The sequence below is a fragment of the Rhagoletis pomonella genome, unplaced genomic scaffold (genome assembly GCF_013731165.1).
Source record: "Rhagoletis pomonella isolate Grant_MI unplaced genomic scaffold, Rhpom_1.0 Rhpom_scaffold_00001, whole genome shotgun sequence".
Taxonomy (NCBI): Eukaryota; Metazoa; Arthropoda; class Insecta; order Diptera; family Tephritidae; genus Rhagoletis; species Rhagoletis pomonella.
In genome coordinates this window covers 7,487,994-7,515,167 of record NW_023458555.1, presented here as the reverse complement: position 1 = coordinate 7,515,167, position 27,174 = coordinate 7,487,994, and the positions used below count along the sequence as shown (strand labels likewise).

The 27,174-nt window shown below is 37.5% G+C and overlaps 3 protein-coding genes across 4 annotated transcripts; 1 reads left to right on the top strand and 2 right to left on the bottom strand.

Moving 5' to 3' along the window:
* Positions 1–1,645: 1,645 nt before the first annotated feature.
* Positions 1,646–3,352, top strand: LOC118737578 (transcription initiation factor TFIID subunit 12). Of its 2 annotated transcripts, none has more exons than XM_036468168.1 (3): positions 1,646–2,088; positions 2,254–2,843; positions 2,911–3,352. In XM_036468168.1, exons 2-3 carry the CDS (start codon positions 2,583–2,585, stop codon positions 3,229–3,231), a joined length of 582 nt encoding a protein of 193 aa, XP_036324061.1. In that variant the 5' UTR covers positions 1,646–2,088; positions 2,254–2,582; the 3' UTR covers positions 3,232–3,352. The 2 variants fall into 2 exon arrangements, with proteins under 2 accessions (XP_036324061.1, XP_036324070.1); XM_036468177.1 differs by having other exon boundaries at positions 1,648–2,088; positions 2,612–2,843.
* On the bottom strand, positions 3,253–4,018 carry LOC118737589 (peptidyl-prolyl cis-trans isomerase FKBP2). Its single transcript, XM_036468191.1, has 2 exons — positions 3,697–4,018; positions 3,253–3,626 (listed from the first exon to the last, which is right to left on the bottom strand). Exons 1-2 carry the CDS (start codon positions 3,853–3,855, stop codon positions 3,366–3,368), a joined length of 420 nt encoding a protein of 139 aa, XP_036324084.1. The 5' UTR covers positions 3,856–4,018; the 3' UTR covers positions 3,253–3,365.
* Positions 4,019–8,342: 4,324 nt separating this feature from the next.
* LOC118737570 (serine-rich adhesin for platelets) lies at positions 8,343–26,957 on the bottom strand. Its single transcript, XM_036468155.1, has 4 exons — positions 21,939–26,957; positions 18,119–18,215; positions 9,996–10,642; positions 8,343–8,870 (listed from the first exon to the last, which is right to left on the bottom strand). Exons 1-4 carry the CDS (start codon positions 26,585–26,587, stop codon positions 8,636–8,638), a joined length of 5,628 nt encoding a protein of 1,875 aa, XP_036324048.1. The 5' UTR covers positions 26,588–26,957; the 3' UTR covers positions 8,343–8,635.
* Between the last annotated feature and the right edge of the window lie 217 nt (positions 26,958–27,174).

Genomic DNA, 27,174 nt, shown 5'->3' with positions numbered 1-27,174 from the left:
TTTCTGTTTTGCGAAGAAAAGGAGCTGAACACCTTTTGCAGAGAACACCTTTCTGCGTAGGCGGCCTTCGGCCGCACTTAGGGATTATAACCCTCAGGCAATAGAATTCTCCTTTCTGTTTTGCGAAGAAAAGGAGCTGAACATTTTCTTTTGTATTGATTTCCCCTGTATTCCTTTTTAATCATTGCCTTCTTTGTATGTATTGTTTTGTACAATATGGCAACACATGTTATGTGTCAGTTTGCAACCATGTGTTGTAAATATGCGTGAAATTCAATGTAATTTACAAGTCCATAAAAGTTTAATTAAAGTGATTTATGTACAAGATAAACTAAAAGAAAAGTGTGTAAAGTATTAAGTACAGTGTTATGTGCATTTATATATATAAAAGTATGCACAAATGCTTTTTTGTTAAGGAAACCAAGTGGAACAACTTAAGAAATTTTAACAACAAATAACTTATAAACAATGATATTATTTATAATTTTTAGTTATACATGTTTTAGAGGATACCTCCCTTAACATCCTGACCAAGTTTCATTTGTTAATTCCACCTGGTTTTCTTAAAACACAAGGTGCGGCTGACTACTAAAGCCCACCCCACCTAAATTGCAAAACTTTTAAATTAGACTGTAAATAGTTTTTTTTTTTTAGTATAATAAAGTGCAAGATTGAAGCTGCTAAAAATTGCGTTGTGTTTTGGTAATTTTTTTCCTTGACAGTATAAAGCAGTTCCTTCCATATCAAGATATCTTTCGAACATATTTTAAGAGATTTCTGCAACCTGGCAGCACTCCGCCAGCTTTTCTTTTTATCACATCACAAAGTAGCGAACAAATGTGGCATGTTCCAGAAACCGCCACTACCATATATGGTACACACACACACACATATATACATATATATTTTGATACCAGCATTTGTACCACACACGAATCATCGCAACGAATCTTGCAGCGTAACGAAAAGTTCGTTCGTACATATTAAGCTTTCCGAGAATTAGCGATAGACGGTAGAACGTTCTAGAGTTGCCATTAGTGTGAGCGCAGGTATGTAAAGCCGCTGCTATAGCGCAGCCAGTTAGCTGCAAGTTAGCAAGCCACCAGACAAGTCAGCTGTAAGTCAGTTGCGAATCAGCAGGCTACAAATTCAGATCAGTCGTGTTAGAAACTTTTGTGTTTTATTTGCCTTAACAAGTATTCGTAATTGTTGCAAGGTGTTTGTTGTACAATAAAGTTAATTGTATTGTAATTTGGTAACCTAGAGTATTTATTTAACAATCCAGCGATACGAACCAAAATAATTTAGGGAAGCCCGTCAAGTAGTCAGGGATTATTGTAGCAATATAATTAATTAATCGATTATGTTATTCTTTGCCATTCCAACACACAGTTTGTTCACACAATTTTACAATCTTCTAAACAAAATTTAATTTTTTATAGTATATTCGTAATGAAATGAAATAAAATAAGATAAAGTACCTTTTTGAGAACTCAAAATGTGTATACTGAGAAAAAAAAATTCAACTATATTGTTAGGCAAAGAATTGTTAAATAATAATGGCCTGTTTTTGCTTATGCGTAAAAGCACATGAAAATTGTGATTATTGGCAATTTTTCTAAGGGGTCCCTAGGGAACCATAGGGGACCTAGGTGGTCGGGGGTTGCATTTTTGTCAATGGCGGTTCATTCCCTCTCCAAAAAGGTGGGTTAGAGGTGCCACGCCCACTTACCTTTCGCCCACCGCCCCTTTAACGAACGACCATAAAGGAAAGCCAACCCAAAACGACTTTGGAAAGCAGTTTTTATTTCTAAAATAAAACGTTTCGATTTCGATTTATAGCCATTTCTTAATACAAACATGATCAAACAATTTGAAAATGTGAGGTCCCTATTAAAAATCAGCCAATACAAAAAAGGAACATTCACAATAAATGATATTTTAGCTTGGGACATTGTAGTCTGGCAGCATTTACTTGCTTTTTTTGATAGCAGAAAACAAAATTTAGTTTGGGTGAAAAGTTTTGTTTTTTAATAATTTGCTCCAAATTCCAATCAAGTCGAGAGCTGTTATAAATATATAAACGGGGTAAGTATGTTTTTACCACATAATTAGTTAATTCGTCAGCAGAATATAAACTTAAAAAGTATAACCTATGTATGTAGTTCCTTGCCCAAGGCAAACATCCTACATATTCCTACATATTTTCTTGATTTGCTTGAGTTAAACATTAATCTTAATTTCATACTTTAGCGTGCTCTCCACGAGCACATTTTTTTGAAACTAAGACTCTGGACGAAGTTGAACACCCCTCTACTGATTTCTTCACTGAACTCTGTAAATGGACACAAAATTCTAAATTACCACCACTCTGGAACGTTGACATCTCTTTTGCCAAATACACTTAACTTTACATTATTAATATATGCACTCCCGTATATATATATTCCCGCACACCACCTATCCATAAACTAAAAAAGTCTAGATCAGCTTTCCCCCAAACTGTCCTGGTTACTGGCCATTCCCTGTTGTTTTACTGCAAATCCGACACATTGGTAACAAAAAAAAAGCAAAAACATACAATGTCGGATATTTTTACAAATTTCGATAGCAACGGCGCTTGCGAGGACTCGCAGGATATAATTATGGCATCGCCATCTCAAAGCAGCCCTTTGACCAACTCGAACTCTAACTCTGTGGGGCTTGGTTCTGCAAGTACTACGGCCGGTGGTAGTAGCGGTGGCGCACAGAATGCAAGCTCTGCCAGCGCAAGCACTAATGGAACAGCTAGCAGCAGTGGAAGTGGTGCAGGCAAATCTGGTGCAGGTGCCGAAAATCAACCGGCAAGTACTTAATTAACGTGAAAGCATTATTTTCAAAGAATATAATGATTCCTTTATATATTTACAGATTTTGACCAAACCACGCTTGCTTGAACTGGTGCGTGAGGTCGACGTAACAGCACAACTGGACGAAGATGTCGAAGAGCTTTTGCTACAAATTGCTGACGATTTTGTTGAGGACGCTGTAAAGGCTACTTGTGCATTTGCCAAACATCGAAAAGTGTCCAAAGTGGAGGTGCGTGATGTACAACTACATTTAGAACGCAAATGGAATATGTGGATACCTGGGTTTGGAACCGATGAGTTGCGACCATATAAGCGAGCAGCTATTACGGAGGCACATAAACAACGATTAGCACTTATACGGAAAACAATTAAGAAGTATTGAATAGTTATAACAAAATGGGCGTAGTGGTCAACTTCTGATTCTTCTTTACTAAATATACAAAGTTATGTAGCTTATAAGATTTTTTATAAAACAATATATCAGTGGTATAGTTTCGACTTAATCTTTACATGCATTTATAAATCGCTTTTCGGTCTATCAATCTTCTCTAATTCTACTTCAAAGATAAGCGTTGAATCTGGTGGTATTTTATCGCCAGCTCCCGCTTTGCCATAGCCCAGCTCAGGAGGTATAACTAAGCGGCGTTTTTCGCCCTCGCACATGCCCAAGAGGCCTTGCTCCCATCCTTTAATCACTTGACCAATACCAAGCTTTAGCGAAAATGGTTTCTGGCGTCCATAACTGCTGTCAAATTCGGTGCCATCTTTCAACGTACCCTGCAGGCAAGAGCAGATACATGAACGTCCGGTGGAATTGATTGTTTTTGGTGTTTCAATTAGGACTTACTCTATAATGAACATGGATTGTGTCGCCTTTGCCTGCCTTCATTTCACATTTCTCCGCCCTCTTTTTAATGCCAATTTTCACTGTGGGTTTTGCATCCCGCGATGCAGTAGTGCACAAGCTGAGTACCGTTAAAAGAAGTAGCAGGAAAAGTAACTTCATTTTTAAAGAATAATTGTGCTCCAAAGCTTTTAAATAACGAACTTAACAAAGAAATGCAAGGTAAATTTTTGACAGTGACTTGGTTAGATCCAGCAAAAGGTATCGTTTATTGTTGCTGTGATACGGCAGATAAGAATTGGACCTGCTGATAAATAAGTTGCAGTACTGCCAACATGTGTAATGGCTAAAATTTAAGAAAAGCAACACTGCACTGGAAGAAATGAATTTTTCATTTTACATAGGAAAGTGAGTTAATATTGATAACAATCGAATATCGTTGATGAAATGTAGAAAGGGCCTGACATTTTTTTTTTCAAAATTAGGGTTTTTGTATCCCCAAGCAGCTTTTACTAAAACCCACATCAAGCCTGACAATGGATGACGGAAATTCGTTCCTAAATGTGGGCCTGTTCGAGGCACGTAATAAAAGCGGCAATACTGCAGCGCGAGACTTGCAACTTCCAAATTGATAAAACGATGCTAGAAATTGACACCGAACGTGGTACTTTAATAATTCTCGCAAAACTATGATGCAATAATACAAGGTGGTATCAATTATGACAGCTCGCTTTGACACTGCCTTAGCTCAGTAGACCGAGAAGAAAAACGGGAAGAAATTGAGCCCCATTTGGTGGAAAAATATAAAATTTCACAATGTTATTGTGGTTTATTAAAATTTTAGTTTTAATATTTTTTATTGAGCTTTGTTTATTAGGAAAAATTGAAAAAGCAACAAAGTCTAAGCGGTAGAAGTTATAGCACTATTTCGGAGATCACCACTTCAGAAGTCTAGAAAAAAGAACGAAAACGCAAGCCGCGAATATTAGGTTAGCCTGTTAGACATTTAAAATTTCCTCAAAAGTGACAGTTAAAATAAACGACAAGTCGGTTGTATTTTCATTTGGTTCTTGATTATCTCTTAAATCACCCTGCAGCAAATTAAACTGGTTCAGAACTAGCGCCGAACTAGCTTGAAATGGAACGGTACTGGTTCTTCATCTATCTCTAATCCATGCTTGTAACTGTCTTTTCTAACATGGCGATGCCCTATGAAGTGGCCATGGCCCCCTCTGCAGAACTTTTGAGCTCGTTCTGAACTGGTTCCAATTTCGAGAGATCTAATGATAAGAATAAGTTTTTTTTTATGAAAAAAAATTTGATTATTAAATTTTTGGCTATTTTTAACCGACTTCACAAAAACCGATTTGTATAATTCTTTTTTTTTTTAAAGGAAAGGTGTTACCTCACAGGAGGTCACATAGTAATTCGGTTTAAATCCGATCATTGGGCCATGAAAAAATTAGCTATAATCTTAAATTTTTATATGAATATTGAAGTCGGTTTTGTTTTTTTGCTTTAAAATTACTTGTTTCTTTTCTTTTGCAAATTTCATTTTATTTATTTTTTATTTTTATATTAAACGATGTTGAGAGTCGGAGGTCTTCTCCCGCGGAGCTATTTTAGTATTGTACGAGAAATGAGAATGTGTGCATTTACTTCTCAGCTTTCACATGCTAATTGTGAGAAACTTTTAGGGCAGCGCAACTAGCACACCGAAGTTTCAACTGCCCCGCTCTGCAGGCGTTTTGCACTAGTTTAGAGATAGTTCCGAAATTTGTAGGTCGGATCTAGCGGTTTTTCAGACTGTCTCTAAATTTTACTGCAGACCCTGTTCACACTATCGGCTAATTTGCAATTTACAGCAAATTGTGCTGAAATCAAGTGCTTTGGCCTTAAAAAATCTCTCATTAAAATAAATAAAAATGAGATAATTTATCATGAATTAAGAACATGAAGAAAAAAAAAGACTTGCCATTTATTTTAGCCTCCACTGTTGAGGAAATAAAAAAGAAATGCCTAACGATATGTAACCCTTTAGTTCAGAGTTCTGCGCAAAAATACTGTGCATGGCCAGCCAAAGGCCGCCAACGCTGATTAGTGGGTGTTCTGTACAAAAATACTGTGGATGACGTAAGCCGAGTTTACATTTTCACTGCTTCCACAGGAGTCTGGGGAAGGGTTCGAGGGGTCAGGTATGACTTTTTACTGAGTTCGAACTGTGCTCTTTCTAGTGGGTGGGGAATCTCCTGTCACCAAACAAACAGAAACCTCCTAAGTGTATTTTTGCCAGCAGAAAGGTAAACAAATTTATTTGCCGCTCGGAGGGCTTGTGTTTTAACCTCGTTTAGAAACTCAAGGCGCACGTAATGGCGAAAAATTCAGCTGTCGCCCCAACACCATCTTATTCAAGGCGAATTTATACAAGGTGGTGTTACTGGCGAATTTAGATTACAACAACAACTCCCACATGTATTTTGTAATGCGGGTGTTATGTCAAATTTCAATTCGCCCCAAAGCTTACATGTATTTTTTGTTTTGCTTTTGATGGGTGTGCTGTCAGCAAAAGCAAAATCAAAATACATGTAAAGCGAAGAAATCAGCTGATTTTACAACACCACCTTGTATAAATTCGCCTTGAACTTATTGAATTCGCCTTGTAGCAAATGTTGTTCACATATATGTACATTTTGGTCCCGATTGGAGTCGGTTAAGACTTCTTAATAGGGTAATCTGAACTTTGACCCTTGTGCTATGCGCCTTAACCGACTGCAATTGGGACCAAAATATATATGTGATATCTTCGACCGTGGTATTATCGATTTTGGGTATTAGATGAAAAAAAAAAATAATTTTAATTTTTGGAGTCTCCATAGAGGAATCTGAACTTTGGCCCCTGTGCGACCGCCTTAACCGTCTCCAATCGGGACCAAAATTTATATGTAAGTCTGATGTAAAAATTTGCTTCCTAGTTTTGTCTTCGCGTACTTTTGTATACAATTCTCTCCTTGAGAGAGGACGGATAAAAATTCCATTAGAATTTTGCTGTTGGAGAGTTTTCTGCTGGAAGAATACGAGAATACACCTAATGTCAGCCGCACACATACGAGTACGGATCAAGGCGAATTGTGCTGATTGTCAAAATCATGTGTTTGTTGTACATTTTTTGGGTTCTGATTGTCATCGTACGCATCCTTTTGCTTTTTTGGGCTGCCGCTATCACCTTTTATGAAATCTCCTTGGATGCGCATGTTTTGTAGATCGGTCTTATTGTCACAAAGGCACATTAACATAAATTTAAAGAAGGTTTTAAGCTTTAATTGTTGAATACTGTTAATACTATTGTTAAAGAATAGATGAATTGACCGTAGCGAGTACAAGGCCTACCAATAGCGGCTGGTGATCATATAAAATTCTTTATTTACCATTGGAATTATCTTTGGGAAAGTATAGCAGAGCGAATTTCATACGAGTTCGCTCAATATATCGTAGTATAGATTTGGAATATAAAACGAAATTTGTTTCTCATGACTTTATATTTTTCATTTTCTATGATAATATTTCGTACACTATTCATATATTTTTTACATTTACATACATTTTTTTTATATGGATATGATATGAATTACACGTAAATTTTACACCTTAGTCTGTTGATATCAATCTACATACAATTTCACATCATCGCATTTATTATTTATTTATATACTTATTTACAACTTAATTACTGAAAACATAACTTAAGGTAATTAAAAAAAAAAGTATGTATGTACGTTTATATCACAATAATAGAGGAATACATTTCAAAAATATTATAATTAGTTAAGGCGCTACATGCGTTTTTGTTTACAAATAAAATTGACTTGATATATTTTATTCTAAAAAAAATATACATACATACAAGAGAGTAATACAAAATTATTAGAGGGAATAGCTTAAGTGCAAGAACTGAATTTAGCTAAGTGGCGATAAAAAAGAAAGCAATTTATGCATATGTACATGTGTAGGTACATATGTACATATGAGCATAATCGCGCAGTAGATTTATAAAACTATAATTGTTATAGTAGGTACATACGAGTATATTATATTCGGTGTATAAATGTTTTTTATTACAAATATACTTATACGTATGTATGTATGCATATACGAACTTACAGTATTGGCCAATACAATAGCACCCCCATTTCAAAGTGATATTGTTTCCCACTCATGTTTATTTATTTTTATGCATTTTCAATTAAAATACAGTTCATTCTTTAACAAAACCCATATAAACCCAGGTTGAATTTTTTTCGCCGAAGGTGTGGCGGGTTTCTTCCATATAAAAATAAATTGTGTTTATTCGTTATATGGAAGCAAATGCGACAAAAAAAGTTCTAAACAATCAACAGCAAATGTTAGCCACTTGAAACTTGCACATTGTAAGACTGAAATTGAATGGGCTATAAGACTGCGTACTCAAAAAAAATAAAAAATTCCAGCACTTTTGAGAAAATGTTTGAAATTTAGGTGAAAATTTGTTGCATTTTTTTGTAGTCCTTTACAAAGTTTAAAATTTGGGTCTATATGGTTTTTTTTTTAGAGAATGAACTGTATTTTAATTGAAAATTCTTAAAGATTAACAATTAAACATAAGTGGCAAACAATATCACTTTGAAATGGGGGTGCTATAGATATGGCCAATACTGTATGTACACATATAGCTAGCACATGTACATACATAAGTCATGCGTTATAAGGATCTTAAAACTTGCTAGGCTTTTCGGAGCACACAACAAAAAGTATTATCAAGTAATATGGTCCATACAATGACATAAGCCTACATTCACACTTAAATATTAAATATAATGTACACGTATGAATGTATTTAGTGGTACTACTGAAGGCAATTAATTGTATATTTTTATATGCAATCCGTTAAGCATCGATCAATGCCACCTCAGTTATCATTTGATAGATTTGTGATCTTCGTCGCGTACATATGCGCCACTTTGTAAATAAATTCGTATTGTTCCTTAGTTTGAACAGCGCTCGCCCGACCCCTCCGCACATAGTAAACAATTTGTGGAATGTCAACAGAACGCTTTGGTGTCTCCAAATTTCGTATGGCCATGTCACAGGCGATGATGGTGCCGGTGCGTCCAGTACCTGGAGAGCAGTGAATCGTTAAGGGACTAAAAGTAGAAAAAAGAATATAGAGACCAAACAGAAAAACAAACATGACGAGGACAAAGCAGGGGGAAAATTGACATAGAAAAGCAAATTCTGAGCTTATTCAAAACTTTAAAGCATTCTGAAAGTTAAGTCCCGCATACTTATACAAATTACTATATTCCAGAGGAGGATGGAAATTCGATTTATGATAAAATGAGTTGATTTGAACTTAACCAAACCATTTAATCATAAAGCGAACCTCAATTTTCCGGTCCGGAGGCTCTGTAATAGATAAGCACAAATATTTTCATAAGTATATGAGCTCTACTGATATTTGAAAAAAAAAACTATATATATATATATATCATCTATGCCTCGAAAAGCGATCGCAGCGACGAATCGCGAAAACTTTTGTACGATCGTCACCTAATCTTGGATTCAAGTCCAATGGATCGCTTAAAAGAGTGCCAAAAGACTCCTTATTTATTACACTTAACCCCAGTTCCCACAATCAATTTTAAATCTAACAGCCTGTCAAAATTTAAATGATACAATTTTGTTTGGAAAATTTGCAATTTTATGCCCTTATTCATAAAAAATAGAGTAGGTTTAAAGAGCAATTTTAACAGTTTGTTGCTATCGGTCTCCCGCATTTTATTTCATAAGAAATTCATGCTGATATGAAAAAAAGTGCAAAAATCCGCCACCGAAAAAATTCTCAAAAATCAATGGGAACTGTAACTTGAACGGTATTTTTATAGAGAAATAACAAAAAAATTTAGCTCGAGAAACATTACGAATATTTAAAACAAATCCACACGTGGTCATTTGTTTGAGTCACTGTATGTGTGGACATATGTATGTATATTAGGGTATATACAGGAAAACCAACTTCTCCCGCTGCCAACCCTCAGAACTGTAAAATATCGAAAATAAGGAGACCTCCATTTTTTTATGTGGGAAAAAACTTTGAACCACGCCATGTATATATGCATAAATTGCTGCATTTTTTCGGTTTTCAGAGCTTCTAATCTTAATCCAACGTCTGCCTTGAAATAAGCTCAAAATAAGCCAAATACAAGTATTGTTATCACAGGGCAAAAACAAATTTTTATTAGACTTATTCGCCATCACTTTAAACGTACCCTTGATTCCTTAACGTCGTACCCTTCACTTTATCCGCTATTGAAACATTGCCATTTATTTCCGCACCTCCTCCTCCTCCTCCTCCTCCATTCTCTGTAGCTGCTCCATTCGCACGTCCTGTTTCGGTTGTTTTTTGTTGCCCCACATCCTCCATCGATATAACGGTGACACCATTGCCATTCGAGGTTACTTCACCGTCAGCATTTGACTCGCGCTCCGCATTCGAACTCTTTTCGCGCACTTCGTTGACATAACCTTTGAGAGATGAGCGCGCCTCTAATAGCATTGCAATAATGGGCGCCTCTTCGCTGGGCACACCCGTTTCGGGCCATTTATACCAGTAGTGTGTGAGTTCGCGACTCATATTTTCGGCTGTGTTCTTGAGCATCAACGTCGATATGGCATATTTATCCTTGACTTCACGATGCTTCAATGTTATTTGGAAGTCACCATAGGTTGTGTGATTGTCCAATGTCACCGAGGGTGGCAGGTACTCGGCACACTTCTCAATGCCATTCTCATAGAGATCGGTTGCTTGTATGATTACGCGTGATTGTTGTTCCCAAATCATGCGCCAGAAATCGACCACTGTTGTCTCGAGTGGGGCCTGAGTTGCGATATAGTAATTCGGGGCGTCCTTGGGACCCTGCAAATGTGAAAATTAAATAATATTGATTAGATTCGATGAATAAGGGAGTAAGAAATGTGTAGCATTGTACGAGGGTGCCTAACAGGGCCTTAGAATACTAAGAAAAAAAAAAAAAATTTGCCGGTAAAAGTGGTCTTATGGGCCTTTCCAGCAGTGAATGCGTTGTCCGTGAAGTTCATTCCTGATGTACGGGAAAAATAAAATAACCACTAAGTATATAGGTGCCAAATCAGGACTGTACGACGGATGACCCAACAATTCATGTTTTGAGTGCTTCAAAAAACCAATTTGTTTGTGGGGGTGTGTGAGAGCTTGCATTTTCTTGATGAACGATTATATGCCGTTCCTCCACACATACGTCCAAGACCAAAAAAATGGTACACAACCATTTTCAAACTTTTTACAAAATTATAAAAATTCAACAAATTTTCACCAAAATTTCAAACTTTTTATTCGAAATTTAAAAAAATTGTTTTGCTATGCAGTTTTATAATTTATTTTTTTTGCTGACAGTGCCACTTATTTTTTTTCTTAACTGCCTTGCACCCCTTAAAAAAATGTATTTTGTAGCCACTTGAAACGTGCACTTTATTATACTAAAATCGAATGGGCTATAAAATTGCACACCAAAAAATTTTCTACAAAATTTTAATAAAAAGTGTGAAATTTTGGTGAAAATTTGTTGAATTTTGTAGAAAGTTTGAAATGTGGATTTATATGGTATTTGTTGTATAACTACAAAGAAATATAGCCAAAACTGGCGAAAATAAGGCGAGTCTATTATTTCTGCTACCAGTATAAATATATATATACCTCTTCTCGTTGTTCATCGCCAACGAGGCTTGTGCACGCCTCCACTCCGCAGCGACTAGGTTCAAGTCCTGGTCAAACAACATCACAGCAAAAATAGAATTTTTTTTTTCTTAGCAGCGGTCGCTCCTCTGCAGGCAATGGCAAACTCCGAGTGTATTTCTGCCATGAAAAATGCCTTTCATAAAAATACAATCGCCGTTCGGAGTTGGCGTAAAACTGTAGGGCCCCCCGCTTTGTGTGACAATATCAAGGCACACGCCACAAATCGGAGGAGAAGCTCGGCCAAACACTAACATATGTGCGTAAGCGCCATCTATTATTATTATTACGGTGACCATATTAACCAACGTAAAATAAAGGACTTGTTTTCAAAATTATTTGGGAATACGTACATACAACTTGTATGATAAAAGTACCTTACCCTTATCGTAACTTAAATCAAATATTCACCAGTTAATTATATTATTTAACTGTACAAGTTCCCCTGCTGTAGCGAAAAATTAAGCCAAATCCTTTTCAAGGACTTCGCCATCCTTTGCTACCAAAATGCGTTTACCATAATTCATACTGCACAACGAAGCCAGCACACATCGGTTCAAATTGGAATTGGAATGATCATAATGCACCGGAGCTTTACACCCCTATGCTGTAATCCGTCGTAGATTCGATTTTGCTACGAATCTTAAAATTGGTATGCTGTAATCCGCGTTGCCGTATCGTAATCTCGAAATTCGGAGACCATCTTCGAAATTCGTAACGTTGGTATGCCTGAATCCGACGTAGCTGTAATTTGTATGTATTTGTCGGAAATTTCTACGAAGAGCAACTGGTGTCGGAGCGAAGCGAATTCTTTTAAAATATCAATAAAATTAAGTGTGGAAACGCGCAAATATGTATTTAAGTTGAAGTGTGAATAAAAACCAATGTATTATTAAATGTTTACAAAATTATCATGTCGACAATCACAACAAATCGCTTGCAATACGAAAAACTGGTGGAAAGCATGAGCGAAAGGCCGACAATGCCCGAGGCTTTGTAATAGTTAAAGAGGATGTGGTGGAATTTTGGGAAAGCGTTGCAAGATTTAAAGCAACACAATATTTAGTTGAATGGACGCCCTTAAAAAGAGGGAACATATATTTATCATTTAAGGTAAATGGATCAGAACTGTCTCGTAGCAATCTCCTTTGTATATTAATGCAACAGTTGACTGCAGCATGTTCTTCCTCCTGAGACAAAAGTGCACCGGCCACTGAATCCATTCTATTTTACTTAATTAAGGAAAAGCTTTTTCAAATACGATTAAACATTTTTTTTTAATTTCACTGTTCACTTGCGATTATATTTATTTTGATTTGTTTCAGTCAAAGCAGCTGATTAAGAACTTCGAATTTCCCTATTTTAGTTGGCAACGCCGTTGATAGTTACGATCGGATTACAGCATACCAATTTTCGAATTTTCGGAACGGAGCTACGAATTCGTAACTACGAACTTTCGGATTACAGCATAGGGGTGTTAATTTTTCAACCAATTTTTACTTAAAACCAAAAAAATATTTATTTTGGCGAACATTTTTTTATAACATTTACATTTTTTTGGTATTTTTTTTTTGGGGGGGGAGAACTATACAATTGTTTTTATCTAGTTTTTTTTTATGTAACATTTATTAACTGGAACCGGAAGATACATTTTCTTCAAAATTACTACTTTATCTGCATTCTGCACTAAAAAATTTTATAAATTCAAATAAAAGTTCAGAAATCAGGCTCAACTGGTCTCTTGCAAATAGCGTAAGATTTCATAAAAAAAATTAAAATTAATCAAATTAAGTGAAAAATTAAAGCTCCAGTGAATTACGAACACTAAATGCCAGTTTTTAACCACTGTGCAGTAGGGGATTTATTGTTCTCTTTCAGTGGAACTGAAAACTCAGCGTGCAACACTATCCTGGGCACAACTTTCCCTGTACTTTATAGATTGTACAAAGATTACGGATTAAATAGAAACCCTTAAGTGGGGTGCGAAACAAACTGGCGAAGGTTTTCATTATATTTTATAAGGGACAGTTTTATTTTTTCATATTCTGCGTTAAAAAATTTATCTCTGAAAAATGCAGAGCCGATTTAAAGGACAGTTTAAGAACAAAGATAAAGGACAGGGGGTTAAAATAAAGGACTGTCCTTTGAAATAAAGGACGGATGGTCACCGTAATTATTATAGTCTTTTTAGTGACACCCGTATTTGTCTTAGATAGAAAGTTAAAGTTTTATTATTGGTCGATTATTGGTATTTACTCTTGGTTTGGTTTATTGGTTTTATCATTGGTAGTTACTCTTTAGTGAAGACGTATTTCTGCTCATTTCAGTGAGCTTAGATAAAAATTACTTTCCTATTTTTGGAAGTGGAAATATGTTTAGAGAATTGGAATTATAAAATTAAATTTTTTTAGAATATCCTGAAGCCCAAAGATAACTTTTTTCTGATTGAATCGGGATTTTCTCAATTTGTCTCAATTTGCTACATAATGGCTGCAATTGTATTATTAATACTCTATACACTAACAGTTTAAAATTTAAACTCCCTTACCTGCACTCATTATTTCAACTTTAAGTGCATGAACTTAACTGAATGGTAGCTTTTACATAAGGAAGTTTTTTAAATGCGCACTTTCAGGCATTTTAATCTCTTGCAGCTGAAATGCTACACTTGTTTAATCAGGCTTTGAAAACAGATTTCCAGTTTTAGCAGCAAATGAATCATCATTCAAAAACACCAGCAATTATGACATACATACATACATACACCTGCGTTCAACTAATTAGCAGCGAAATTCAAAATGATACTGTTTGCAACTTACGTTTATTTATTTATTATGAATAATTTCCATTTTAAACATAACTCAATCTATAACCGAAATCACATAAATAAAAATTTTAAAAGCTTGCACAAAAAAAAGTTATGTAATAAAACATCAAAAAATTGTCATCAAAATTTCCAAATTTTTAATCAGAATATTTAGAAAATTTTCGGGTACGCAGTTTTGTAGCCGATTCAATTTTAATTTAATAAAGTGCAAGTTTCAAGTCGCTAAAAATTACCGTTGATTTTTTCGAATTTTTTTTTTGTGGAGGGTGTTGCGGATTTTTATTTTTTTTCATATAAAATAAGTTAATAGTAAAAAATAATATTTTTAAAGCAAGCCTTCTAAATATGAACGAAATCGGACCATAAATACTGGTTTATCGAATATATCGGCTCGTGCGCCACCTATGGGCAAAATTTAATGCAGTTATTCCTTTTCATGAGGCTAATATATATACGTTCTAAATATGAAACAAATGGGACTATAAATACGGGTTTTTCTCGACTCCTGAGCCACCTTTCGGTATAACTCATCTTTGGTATTGTCATCGGGAGGTTGGCCAAAAATTGGCCCCTAACGAAAATACTTAAAGGCGCTACATAATTACTTGAACGCAGATGTACATAAAATATATAAGTATGTAAATACTCGAATGCAAAGTAAAATGTGCCTTTAAAAGGTAAATACAAACATTAAACAAATTAATAGTTAAAATCTGCCATTTAAGGTGACATTTACCAGGGGTTGTCGTCAGGCCACCAACGCAATAAGCACGACTTATTTTTATAAATGTCGTAAGTTCATAAGTATATACATATGTACATACGTACATGCATAAGTATTACATACCAACAATCGATGTGGCCAACAACACTTTGCTGCACTCGAAACCCATTAATCACGCCCTTCAATAATTCCAAACAAGCGTACACAAAAAGACACAGAATTTCTAACTATGAAGAAGAGCTTGTGATATTTAGTTGAAAAAGAACGAAATCGTTAGTCAAAAGCGAAATTGCAAAAATATCAAAATTGAAAAGTCGCCAAACTCGTGGTTTTCAAAGCTACAAACATACAACTATGTATGTATGTATGTAGTATTCTGGTAAACTGCACATGTCTACACCCACAACTTCCCGCCAATTGACTACCTACGTACAATGTATGTATGTATGTAGGCAAATTTTATAATGCGCATCATGCATGGATCAATGTGCACAGTGAGTCACGAAAGTACTAAGTACTAAGTAATAACTTGGTTAAATGACTGCAAATAAAATTGAAGAAATTGGGTTAAAATTAACAATATTTCGCCAATAGAATTAGTCCACCTTATTCATTCTGAGTCCATATAAATACTAAAATATATGTATGTATATGGGTTCCTTCTCTTTAGCTCGCTCGTCTTTCGGCGTTATCCTTGACATAAAGCTAACTTGGAAGCCAAATGTTATGGAACGGGAAGAAAGTCAGTTCGAAAATGCCCTATCTCAGAATTTCAGTGAAAAAACACCCTTATCTCAGAATTTTATTTAAGAACGCCCTATCTCAAACGAAAATACATAAAAAAAAATTTAAGATAAGGTGTTTTCGAACTGGCTGCGAGTTAGGCCGATCTTTCACTCGGTCGTCGATGTGGGGTCATTATCTGATGGAATTCACTAGAAAAGTATACTCTAGTTATGAAGCCAGAGCGCTTGCAAAGGGCCGTCCTTGTTGAAATCAACGCAGTGTTCCGTACCACTCCAATGTAGCGTTAGCGCTATGCTCATCTACGATCCTATTGACATTGCGGGTAAGGCTGCTGCGTAATGCTAAGAAACTCTGGAGTTTCCTGCAACTCGGCCTACGAGCACTTGGTGATCTTTGGAAACTTCGACTTCATACCATAAACGAATCGGTGATTGACTCTCTACACATATCCCCCTTAGGAGTGAATGGGAGAGCAGCAGCCTCTAGCGGAAAGTTATAATCAACATTTTTACGGATGCATAAGTTCGACGGCAAAGTTGAAGCAGATATATTCTGTCTGTCAGGAACTTTGCGTAAATATCATGTTAAGGCTGCCTTATTTTTGTAGCGTTTCTCAGGCAACGGTGGCCACTAAAAAAAGGCAGCCGACCGGCAACGCATAAGTATATTATCGATTAGAAGGGCTATTTTGAATTGAAAAATTTTGAGACTTTATTTACAAAACATAAAGCGAGAACTTTAGTTAGCAGTTACAAAATGTTTGTTGCCAGCACAGAAAAGACCTGCAAAAGGGTAAATATCTACTCTAATAGGGAAATTGGGCGTCGGGACATAAAAAAATATATATATTTTAGGGATGAGTTATCGTTTGAATAAAATTAATTTTCGTAATGAAAAGTGTTGTCTTACAAATACTCGTATTTTTGCAACCAACTGTGTGCACAGTGTAATGTACATACATACATACTACATACATAAAATGCCGCTCCCGATAAACTTGATTTTAGGTATAAAAGTGGCAATGGAGTGCATCGAGCTTCATGATTTAAGCTTAATGTTTTGAGCGTGTAACTTAATTGTTGAAGCGTTCACGCTAAAACGCTGCTGGCCTAGACGACAAAGTGACGTAGCGCTCAACGGCAGCTGATGATCTTACTTACATACATACATTCATATGTATGTGGATATACAGAATGTATAGGGTGATCCATCTAGACCTTTTTTTAATTCTAAATAAAACACTTAAAACTGAACTCGATGTCGGAATATTTATTGTCACCCGAAAGAAGAATCTCTGACATTTACTTTTTAAAAATAATTTCATTCAAATGATTAATTTAAAATTAAAAACAAAACAGTCTACTTTGATTGGTTTCATGTTTTTAGATATTTCCCGCAAAATTTCGAAGTGGGAGTAGAAAAAAATAGTCGCCGGAAAAAAGCGCCCTAATGTACATACATATGCATCTATGTGTGTTTGTATAGGTATATACATACGTACATATTTTATACTTGTGTAATGTGATCTAAGATTCGCGTAACTTATGCGTAAATCGTTTATACAGAAAGAGAGAAAGGACGGAAAAAAACGGAACATCAAAATGATCGCGTAATTTTGAGCTTGCTGCGCTTTATAATTACAAAAGCAACAATGTAAAGCGAAAGCAACAAAAATAAAAATAAAAATAAATATAAGTAACTGACATTCTCGACAGGTACATCTGTACATATGTACATATATTTGCACAAAAAGAGATAACGTACACACAAAGGCAAGCGAGATAGTCAGTATAAATAAAACAAAGGCAGTGAAACAACAAAGAGACTTTGTCATCCAGCTGAGAAGATTAGTTGCAACGATTCGATCTACTCCAGTGATTTAGTTAGCGGATCGCTCAGTAATTTTAATATACCCGTACATTGTACACACACCAACATGTGTGTATGTACTACATAAATGATTTGTGAGATTTTATAAACAAAGTTTTTGATAACAAATTCAGTTAAAAGTTATCACACAATTTAACCCATAATAGCAGAACACTGGAAAAAATTCCATTATAATAGGAAAGGATACTCATTAAAGACCTAATAGAATTAAAAAAACAAAAACAAAAACTTGCATTATTAAATTAGTTTCAGCATTTCTTAAAGATCAGTGTTTAGAAGAAATTCGCCAATGCAGAACTTTCAGTTTTATAAAGTTTATAACTATTTACCGAATAAAAAATAAAACAAAAATGTTAGATAGGGCCTTTCTATGTATATTACATATTTACATATACATATGTATGCACTTTATTGTTATTATTTTCGTACTTACCCTGACATAATTGGCATTGATATATTCCGTTTTATCGTCGTCTCCAAGCTGCTGTAGTACGACACGCGTCTCAGGAAGCGGTATTACATTGGCATATCTAAATACGGTAGCCAGTCGTCGAATGTACAGACAGTCAAATAACAAAATAGACGCGGTACATAGAAAGTAGAAAAAGAGAAACAAACAAACGAAATATGTATTAGAACGCTTGGCAATGATACGAAGGAAATTCAATTAATTAATTAAGAGCTTAAAATCTCGAAAAAAAGCGCGATGATGACTCAAGACGGCATATAACATATGTACATACAGACAAAAGTAAATGTCTCACGTATTAGGGTGCAGTTTAATTTTAAACTTTTTAATATTGTTCACAATACAAAGAGTACAAATATGTGCGAGAGTCAATTTTTGAACACATAAAAAGTCAATAAGTTCGCAAAACTAGGGATCAAAAATAGTAAAACTGCGCTTTTAGCATTTCTCTCTGACGTGAAGATTTTTTTAAAAGGGCTAAAATTTTATATTTATGTTTAATTCAAAAAACTGTTTAAAAAATTCAGTGCAATGTATGTACAAACAATATAGGAATCAAGAAAAAAATTATTAGCTTTATTCATAAAAATTAAGTAGGTTTAAAAAGCTTTATACAATTTATAAAGCTACTTTATTTTTAAAGCCACTTTATTATTTATGAATAAGTGTGTACATTTTTTGGTGCTTGAGGACGAAAAGGTATTGAAAGTGTCCTTTTAAATTTTTATTCTTGAATATCCTTGAAAATTTGCAGTATGCATGACCACATCCTCCAATTTCGTGCTTCTAGCTTTATTAGCTTAAAAAATAAAACTAAATAAAAGGGCATTTTCAATACCTATTCGTCCTTTTAAATTAAAGAAATTTATTTTTTTTTAAATTATAAAGAATTGTCTCTTTCATTTGGCACCTATATTGTTATTATAAATTCTGCTGAATTTTTAAAATATATTTTTTTGAAATAATCATATCTTGGAAATTTCAAAGTCCTTTAAAAAATATTGGCGTTAGAGTGAAAAACTAAAAACGCAGTTTTACTATATTTGGCCAATAGTTTGGAGAATGTATTGATTATTTCGCGTGTTTTGAATTTTGTGTAGTATGGGGTCATACAATAAATCAATTTTGCAAAAACGGAAAATATGAAATGTCTGTAATTTTTCAGTTGATATAAGGTTTCTTCCTATTCGATTTACAACGTAGACAATTTTTTTATTTCAGTGAGATATGTATTTAAAAGAATCGAGCAAATTTATCGAGCGAGAGTAACCCTAATGTACATACATACGTGCATATGAATATGTATGTAGTTTAAGTAAGTACCCTCATATGTATTTAATAATTACACTAGGGCGCCTCACAAAAACGGTTGCTGCCTTTCCACCGGAATCATACAATATATTAGGGCTGTTCGGGAAGTTGTGGAAATGGTCTGGGATTTGCAGTTGGAATTGCATTTGCAAATTTTATGCTTGCTGCCATGGCAACCGTGTGCATTTTATTGTTGTGAATTTACAAATGGAACAAATATGCAAATGTTTTGAAAAAAATAAAATAAAATAAGAAAATTAAGCCAATTTTGTTTATAAAAAGAACTAAATTTTTAGACGTATTTTTAAATCCATCCTGCCCATGTAAATCTTAAAATTTTTCAGATACATATGTATATTGTGGCAGAATTCTTAAAATATAGAAAATGTTTAATTTGAAAGAAAAAACATCACCGATTTTTTTGTATGGCGAGTGGTGCGACCTAATGTACATACATACATACATGTTGGTGTTTTGTTGGATTTTAAAAGCTTAAATGTCTGCCAAATAAACAAATGTAGCATGAAAACATTTGTTGAATGCGAGCTTCGGTCCGTATAAAAAATTAATCATATCTACATACTTCAAATATAATATTGTGGAGTGTTTATTGTCGCGTCATATAATAGATTGTATATATGTAAATACATATGTATTTATATTACTACGTATTTACCTACTAACAAGTATGCATGTATGTATCATAAGCACCTAAGTGCATACGCGTACATATGTACATAATGTATTTGTACGTATATTTGTGTGCAAATATAAAGATTAATTTTGAAATATTTTGATTCATGTGGTTAATAACAGTTTCATTTTTCCGTTTTTATATACGACCGATACGACCCAGTAATAAAAATCGAAGTGGGGTTAGACACAGGGCAAAAGACAGGTGGCAGTGTTTGCTGATGCTTGACACAGCTACCTGTGACTCTGCGGGCAGGTGGAATGAATGAAGTGAATATGATCCAACTCATATTATCTAGAAGACTTCTGACTGTTTGTGAGGGAAGATGACTTTTTAGCATTGATTCTGTCAAATTCGCCAAGAACGAAGTAGCGGTACTACTAAATGCGCCGCGCCACCTTTGTCTCTCTACATTGGATATAAATAGCTGTAATCAGACGGAATGTTACGTCGTTGTCAAGATGAGCTTTTTTAAACGGGCTACAAAGGAATGTGTGTTTCGGCAATATGGCCGCAGTACAACATAAGGAGCGGCTCTTGATGCTTTGTTTGATTTGCTACTCCTGGATTAAGCGATCCAAGAAGAGAAGTAATGAAGACGATTTCGATGATCGATGCTCCGAGCATAGAAATTTGATTAGGGAATTTGTCAGAATAATATCCTAATGACAAACTGATACGTGGAGACTCTTTTGGAAGCAAGAACGTCGTTAGCTTTCCTACAAGCGAGCAATCGAGAGGTTTGGTAAAAACTTTCTATAATGGAGACTTCACGACTGAAAATGGAACTGGATGGCATTTGGAGGGAAACTGTGGAGTTCAAGGCAATAAACTGGCTGATGATTTTGCGAACTGCGGTTCTTTAGAGCATGCAATTGGACCTGAGCCAATTATAAGGTCAATCATATCCGAAACTGATGTATGTATATCAGAGATTTCATTAGAATTGTTTTTGCAAAAATAGGGTGGTGACAAATTTTTCTCAGGCAGAGAAGGAGAGAGCTACGAGCTCTGATAGGAATAACGTGAAACAATCCATAGGAAAGACACATAGTGACCATATGTAGCATCGACGACCCCGGAACGACCCACATCTATATCTGGCCAAGGACTGTCACTCTAGCTGATTGCCCAAAAATGCTTTTATGGAATTTGTATGCTGTTAAAAAAATAACCACGACTCACTGTGTGCATCTTATTTGTAAGTTGAGGATCGTAGAGCGCATTTTTTCTGCAGCTATCTTGCCTTCGCCAGACTGAGTTCCATCTCTATACCAAATTCCATTATAAGGACTTTGTGTACTTTATAAGGATTTTCTGTACTTAAGAGAGCTCAATCCGCAATGTACATCTGTAATTTCTAAAGATATTTAGTTTGGGGGCAGTTACGTCGGATGGTTGCAATATGGCGTCGAAAATAATCTCCGCTAGAAATGAGCTTTACAAGATATTCAAAAAAATTTGACCTTCTAGATTAATTTCGGCCTACACACCGCCCAACGCCAAACGAATATTTGAGCAATTTTCAGTAAAATGACCTAAGAACCGCTTCTTTATCTTCAATGTTAAAAAGATAAGAGCACTTGCCTCGCATGAGATATGGCTGTATTTGTGTGTGTCTATGTACATAAAAGTATGCGTATACTATGCAGTAACGGTATTACAGTTAAAACTCAACAATTAATTTTGTCCATTTACGAGATAAGATATCAATCGCCCATACATGAGTGGACCTATTTTTTTAGCCAAAGTATAGAACTAAATTAAGCTAGCACTCACCGATTCTTATCTTCACAGCCTGGCGGTACTTCATCTGCACGCGCAATAATTTGCGGCACATCCCTAAATTCCTCGAAAATACTCGACCGACGCTCTACAAATTTGGCCAGCTCAGCGGCGGTAAGCGCATTGTGCCGCAACGATGGATCATCGAAGGCAATATTACCGTAAGAGCGTTTTGAAGCGCGTGAAGCACCTTTCCGCCGCACACTACCCAACACAGAGACATTATCCAAACTGTAGGCATCCAAACTCACCGGCCGGCAACGTTGACCATAGGACATCTGTTTCTGACGCTTGCGCATTAGATAGAGGAAAGCGACGAGCAATATGAGCGCCACCACACCAATAATGCTAACCGTAATGGCGATGATGACATTCACGTCCGTCTCGTTGGCATCGCTGGGATTCGGACGCATGCCGGCATTGATCATGTCAGGCAGGTGAGTGGGCGCACCGCCTCCGCCGCCGATGCTAGCACCTTCGCCGATAGCGGCATGCAGCGTGGGAGGAAGAATTGTTGTTGTTATTGCCGTGGCAATGGTACTGGTGACAACTGCGGGCATGTATGTGGATGTAGACGTTTCCAAAGGCGCATCAGCCGCGGTGGTCGAGCTTAACATTGGCACTAAAGGAGCAATGGCGGCAGTGCTGGTGCTGACGGTGGTGGTGGTGCCCTCGGTGGTGGAGAATACCGTGTAGACTTCTTGTGGTTTGACGCCAATACTGGAGATAGTTGCTGTCGACTGATTGGGTATAGCTATTGGCGTCGTTGTTCTTGGTGTCGACGAATCGTCAAGCAGGTTGATGAGCGGCGGCTCGGTGGTTGTTGTGTCGCTGGTCGAAAAATTACTATACTCAGGAGCCAGCCATACAGGTGTGCTATTCGTGCTCAAGAGTATATTAGCCATTGTGGTGGTTGTAGTGGCAGAGGTGTCGGTAGTAGTTGTAGTGGATGTTGTTGTCCTGTCTGCGTCCTGCATGCCGGGTAACAATGTTTCATTACTCGTACCGGAAATAGTCACAGTCTGCGAAGCATCAGCCTCACCTTTTAGTCCAGCGTTCTCCTTAGCGAACGCCACTTCAGTTGTCGATATTGCTGGCGCTACGCTACTTTCAGTGCTATTTGTTGGCTTCGTAGCGCTTGTCTCACTTATTTTCGCTGTCGTCTTGTCCAGCTGATCGATGACATTCGTTTCGATTGAGCTTTCTGTGTCATGTGCACCTTCCACCGCCGCCTCAGCTGTGTGATTTCGAAAATCGACAGGCGTTGCCGTAGTGGTGGCAGCGCTATTAGCGTGCACTGACCCAGTTGCCTGCACTGTTATTGTTTCCAATGGGATTGATGTGGTCGTTGTTGTTTCGTCGTTTACGCTTTCGTCGCTTTTAAGGGTTGTTGCCTCATATAGAACTGGTTCCACTGCTGCGCGCGTTGGTGTTGTCGTAATTGGCACTGATGTTGTATTTGTTGTTGGAATGGTCGTTGTTACGTTCACTGGCATTAATAACTCATTTATGGACGACACAGTTGTTGCGGTTGCGCTAGCCTCATCAATCGCCGTCGCCGTCTCTTCCACCACTTCGATTGTACTTGAACCTGTATCGGTATTCAAAGTCGCTGTCGGTGCGTCAGTTTGTCCCTCCGCTGCGACAGAAATGCGCACAGTGCGTGCTTCTAATTCCACTTCATTACCAATTTGGCCAACTTCCGTTGTTGTTGGCGCTGTTGTTGCTCTTTCGGTTACTGTCAGTGTGGGCACTTCACTTGGTTTTGCACTGGCATTTGTTTCCACCAAATCGGTTGACAATGTCGTAGTGGTGTTGTTTAAAAAATTAATTGTGCTCGTTGTTGCAATGTTACTACTTTCTGTGGTAGTTTCCGTGGCAACATTTGGCGTTCGGTTTTGCGTCCAAATGCCCGCACCCGTTTCCACGGTCGCATTCGCGTTTGCATTCACGTTCGCGTTCGATTTTTGCTCGCCTGCACTTGTCGAGCCGTGCGTTTCGCTAGACGGTAGCTCACTAACTGTAAGCAATGGCGTTTGCTCCTCAGTCGCAGTCCCTGTTTCGGTCTCGTTGCTTAGCGTTTCGTGTTCTGGGCTCGCCTGCTGTTCAAGTGTAACGTCGTGTATGCTGCTGTCATTGCTGCTGACAACGACTTTCCGTTCTGTAGCGTTGACGCCCGCGTTAACTTTACTCAGCAGCGTAGCTAGTGTCGTCTCAGGTTGCGTCTCCAGTGCCGTTGCATTTGCCCAAAGCTTTGGTGTTGCCGACGCGTCGCTGTGGGAGGGTGATGTCGTCGAGGTTGACTGCTCAACTGGGAGCGACGCAGCCGTTGTTGTTATTGCCGATGTTTTTACGTTAGCTGCCGCTGTGTCGGCTTCCTTCCACACCACTGCCACTGGCGTCGTTGACGTAACAATGAAATTGAAATCATCGCTTGCCTGCTGTTGTGTGTTGCTCTCCACAACTGCGCTCAAATTTCCTACAGCTGTTGGGTCAGCGCTCTGACGCTGCGTGGGTGATTCAGTGGACGCAGTCGACGACAACAATGAATTATTCAGCGACTCTCCAACGTCAGCTGCCACAATGGTGGCTATAAAATCCGCATGCTTATTATTCTTATCAATTGATAAGGGGGAGTCATTTGCTAATGGCGTTTGTGTGTTGGTTAAACCAGTAGGTGCTATTGTTGTTGTTGTTGCTGCTATGGTTTGAAGTGTGTCAATTTCATTCATCACATATGTGACGGTGGACTTTTCGCTTACATTCAACTTGGCGTTGCCTTCGGTAGTCTGTAGGAATGTGGACTCATTGTTTTTGGTACTGTGCTCGATCTGAGAAGGTCCCTCAGTTCGCCAATTCTCTAGCAGCGCCTGCAAAGGCACGTCTGTCTTTGGCTCCTTCCCTGTCTCTATTCCATCCTCTTCCAACGTTCCCTCTGTTATGTGATTTCTTTCCACAGCGTCGTGTGTTTCCAACTCGCCACGCATTCCCATTACTTTCGTCCAGTCTAACAAATTTTTCTCACTGTAACTGCTCACATTCGGCGTGCGCTCAGTGGTTACGATTTCATTTAGTTGCCAACGAGAATTCGCACTGCTTCTGCTCTCATCGGTGACCTGCGTGGACGTGCCGTTGTTATGCATTACTTTGGGCACCATTCTCATACCTGCGAGGGACCAAACCTCCGGCGCGTCAGGCAAATTCATATTTCGCGAATTTGTCGAATTGCCGCTGATGAATTTGCCTCGCTTCTCGGCTGAGGAAGTGCTGCTGCTAATATGCGACTGATTGGCAACTTCTTCTTGTGTGTGCATCATCTCTTCGGCTGCTGTTGTTGTCATCGTATCAGTTTCAGCCTCGATCGTGACAGCTGCGCTTGAACGTGGCTGCTGCTGCAGGTCTATTTCGGCTGCTTGCGCCTTTTGCTGCAGCAGCTGCTGCTGCGCGGGGACATCTGTTTCGGTTTGATTTATTTGGTGTTTATTTTGAGTTGGCTGGTCCGGTTTGGTTGTTGCTTCCAAATCCATGCCGGTATTTTCCCCTTTTCCAAGTGAGCTTACAGTTTCTTCAGTACCACTTTTAGTTGCTAATATTGGTTTTGGCATGGATGTAACCATAATTTCCTTTCCTCGCATTTCTTCGCTGAGCGCCTTCTCCCCAAAAGCTGCTTCCAACTTATTTTCGCTACTCTGTACTGCATCCATTGAACGGCCCATTGTTTCGCTGGCTTCATCTAAGCTCTCTGCTTTGTGTCTGCTTTCCGCTACACTCGCCACGCTTTTTCCAGCATCCTCAGTACGATCTTCACTTGTGATCGGACGATCAGTTGTTGCTTTGCTAACCTTCACTGCTACATCTTCTACATCTTTTAAGATACCCTCGGTTGTTGCTGGAGGCTCATCTTTGACCTCCGTAAATTCATTGCTTTTTGTCTTTTCATTATTAAGTCGTAGCGCCAATTCATCCAAACCGTTGTTGACATGCGTTTTTAAGGTTTCGCGGGTCCGCGACTTTTCTGCCGTCTCATCCGCTTGACTAAAGACGCCACCTGTATGCTTGTTGCTCACTATTTGCTGTTCTGCAACAGCATTGTTTGCGCCCAAATGCTTATTCGCCGCCTCCTCTGAATCGCGTTCATCCTGACTTTCCCTCTCCCTCTCCTCCTCTTCCTCTCTTTTACCCTCAACCGTTTTGGCTTCTTCTTGCCCATTCGCACTGTCCGTCTCATGACTTTCCACCCGATTCAGTATTAACTTTTCGCTTGACTTGTGCTCACCTGCGCTTGTGTGATTATTACCCAATGCAGGTAATAACTTTGTGCTTTTTTCCACTCGCTTGCTTTCACTTTCACCGCCCGCGTCAGCTGTGTTTGCATTGGCGGCGATACCTTCTACTGACTTTAGTTTCAATTTGATTTGATCGTCGCTATAGCTGACGCCCCGATCGGTTGCTGTCGCTGCCACCACGGCGGCAATGTCACGGTCACTGGCAGTGACGGCCTTTGAATTCTCCACCGCGTCATCGAATGATGGTTGCGTTGGTTGCCGCAATATTTGTGCGGGTGACAAGACGCCTGCAAAAACTTGTGCAAACAGTCCAAAAATGAGTAACTCAAATAGTGTGGTTGTAAATCGCTTTGGCATTTTGGCATTTAATTTTGGGGGTGGAGAGAATTAGTGCACGTTTACGGCTCTTCTATATTCGGTTTCCAAAGGCTTAGTTGAACTTTTCCAAATTTTAATTTCGTTTCCCGTTCCTTTTCCCAGCCCAGTCGTCCGTTGTTGTTTTTGATACTCTCTACGCTGACTTGGTTTTTACCGCTTCTGTTGTAATTGCTTTTCAGTTTTTCGTAATTGTTTGCTGGCATTCCATGTTTCCATTTTGGGCGCTCATAAGTCTCTACACAGCGTGGCGCTTGCGCAGTCGAGGCTTCTTTTATCGTTGTCTTCAAAGTAGTTTCAAATTGGCGCATTTAATGTATTCAAATCGTTTTGACCTTTATGGTAACTGCAAATAAAGAAAACCATTTGTTAATGTAATTTGTGGAAGTTTTGATTACAAAAAAAAAAAACGAGATATTAATTGCAGCTATTTATGAGTGTGGAGTTTCAAGCGTGGAGTTTGTTTCGGTATCAACTTAAAATCAAACACATTTTTCTTATCCAGAAGTAGTAATTAAGCCTTAAGGTTTAAATAGAAACAAACGAATATTTAATAGGCTACCGTCGAT

Excerpts from the sequence above, each read along its gene's own strand:
- LOC118737570 (XM_036468155.1), bottom strand. The coding sequence starts at position 26,587 with ATGCCAAAGCGATTTACAACCACACTATTTGAGTTACTCATTTTTGGA. Across the intron at positions 10,643-18,118 it reads TCAATGCCAATTATGTCAGG|GGTCCCAAGGACGCCCCGAA; the intron begins GTAAGTACGAAA and ends TCACATTTGCAG. Across the intron at positions 8,871-9,995 it reads ACGACGTTAAGGAATCAAGG|TCCCTTAACGATTCACTGCT; the intron begins GTACGTTTAAAG and ends TTCTACTTTTAG.
- LOC118737589 (XM_036468191.1), bottom strand. The coding sequence starts at position 3,855 with ATGAAGTTACTTTTCCTGCTACTTCTTTTAACGGTACTCAGCTTGTGC. Across the intron at positions 3,627-3,696 it reads CAATCCATGTTCATTATAGA|GGTACGTTGAAAGATGGCAC; the intron begins GTAAGTCCTAAT and ends TCTTGCCTGCAG.
- LOC118737578 (XM_036468168.1), top strand. The coding sequence starts at position 2,583 with ATGTCGGATATTTTTACAAATTTCGATAGCAACGGCGCTTGCGAGGAC. Across the intron at positions 2,844-2,910 it reads CAGGTGCCGAAAATCAACCG|ATTTTGACCAAACCACGCTT; the intron begins GCAAGTACTTAA and ends ATATATTTACAG.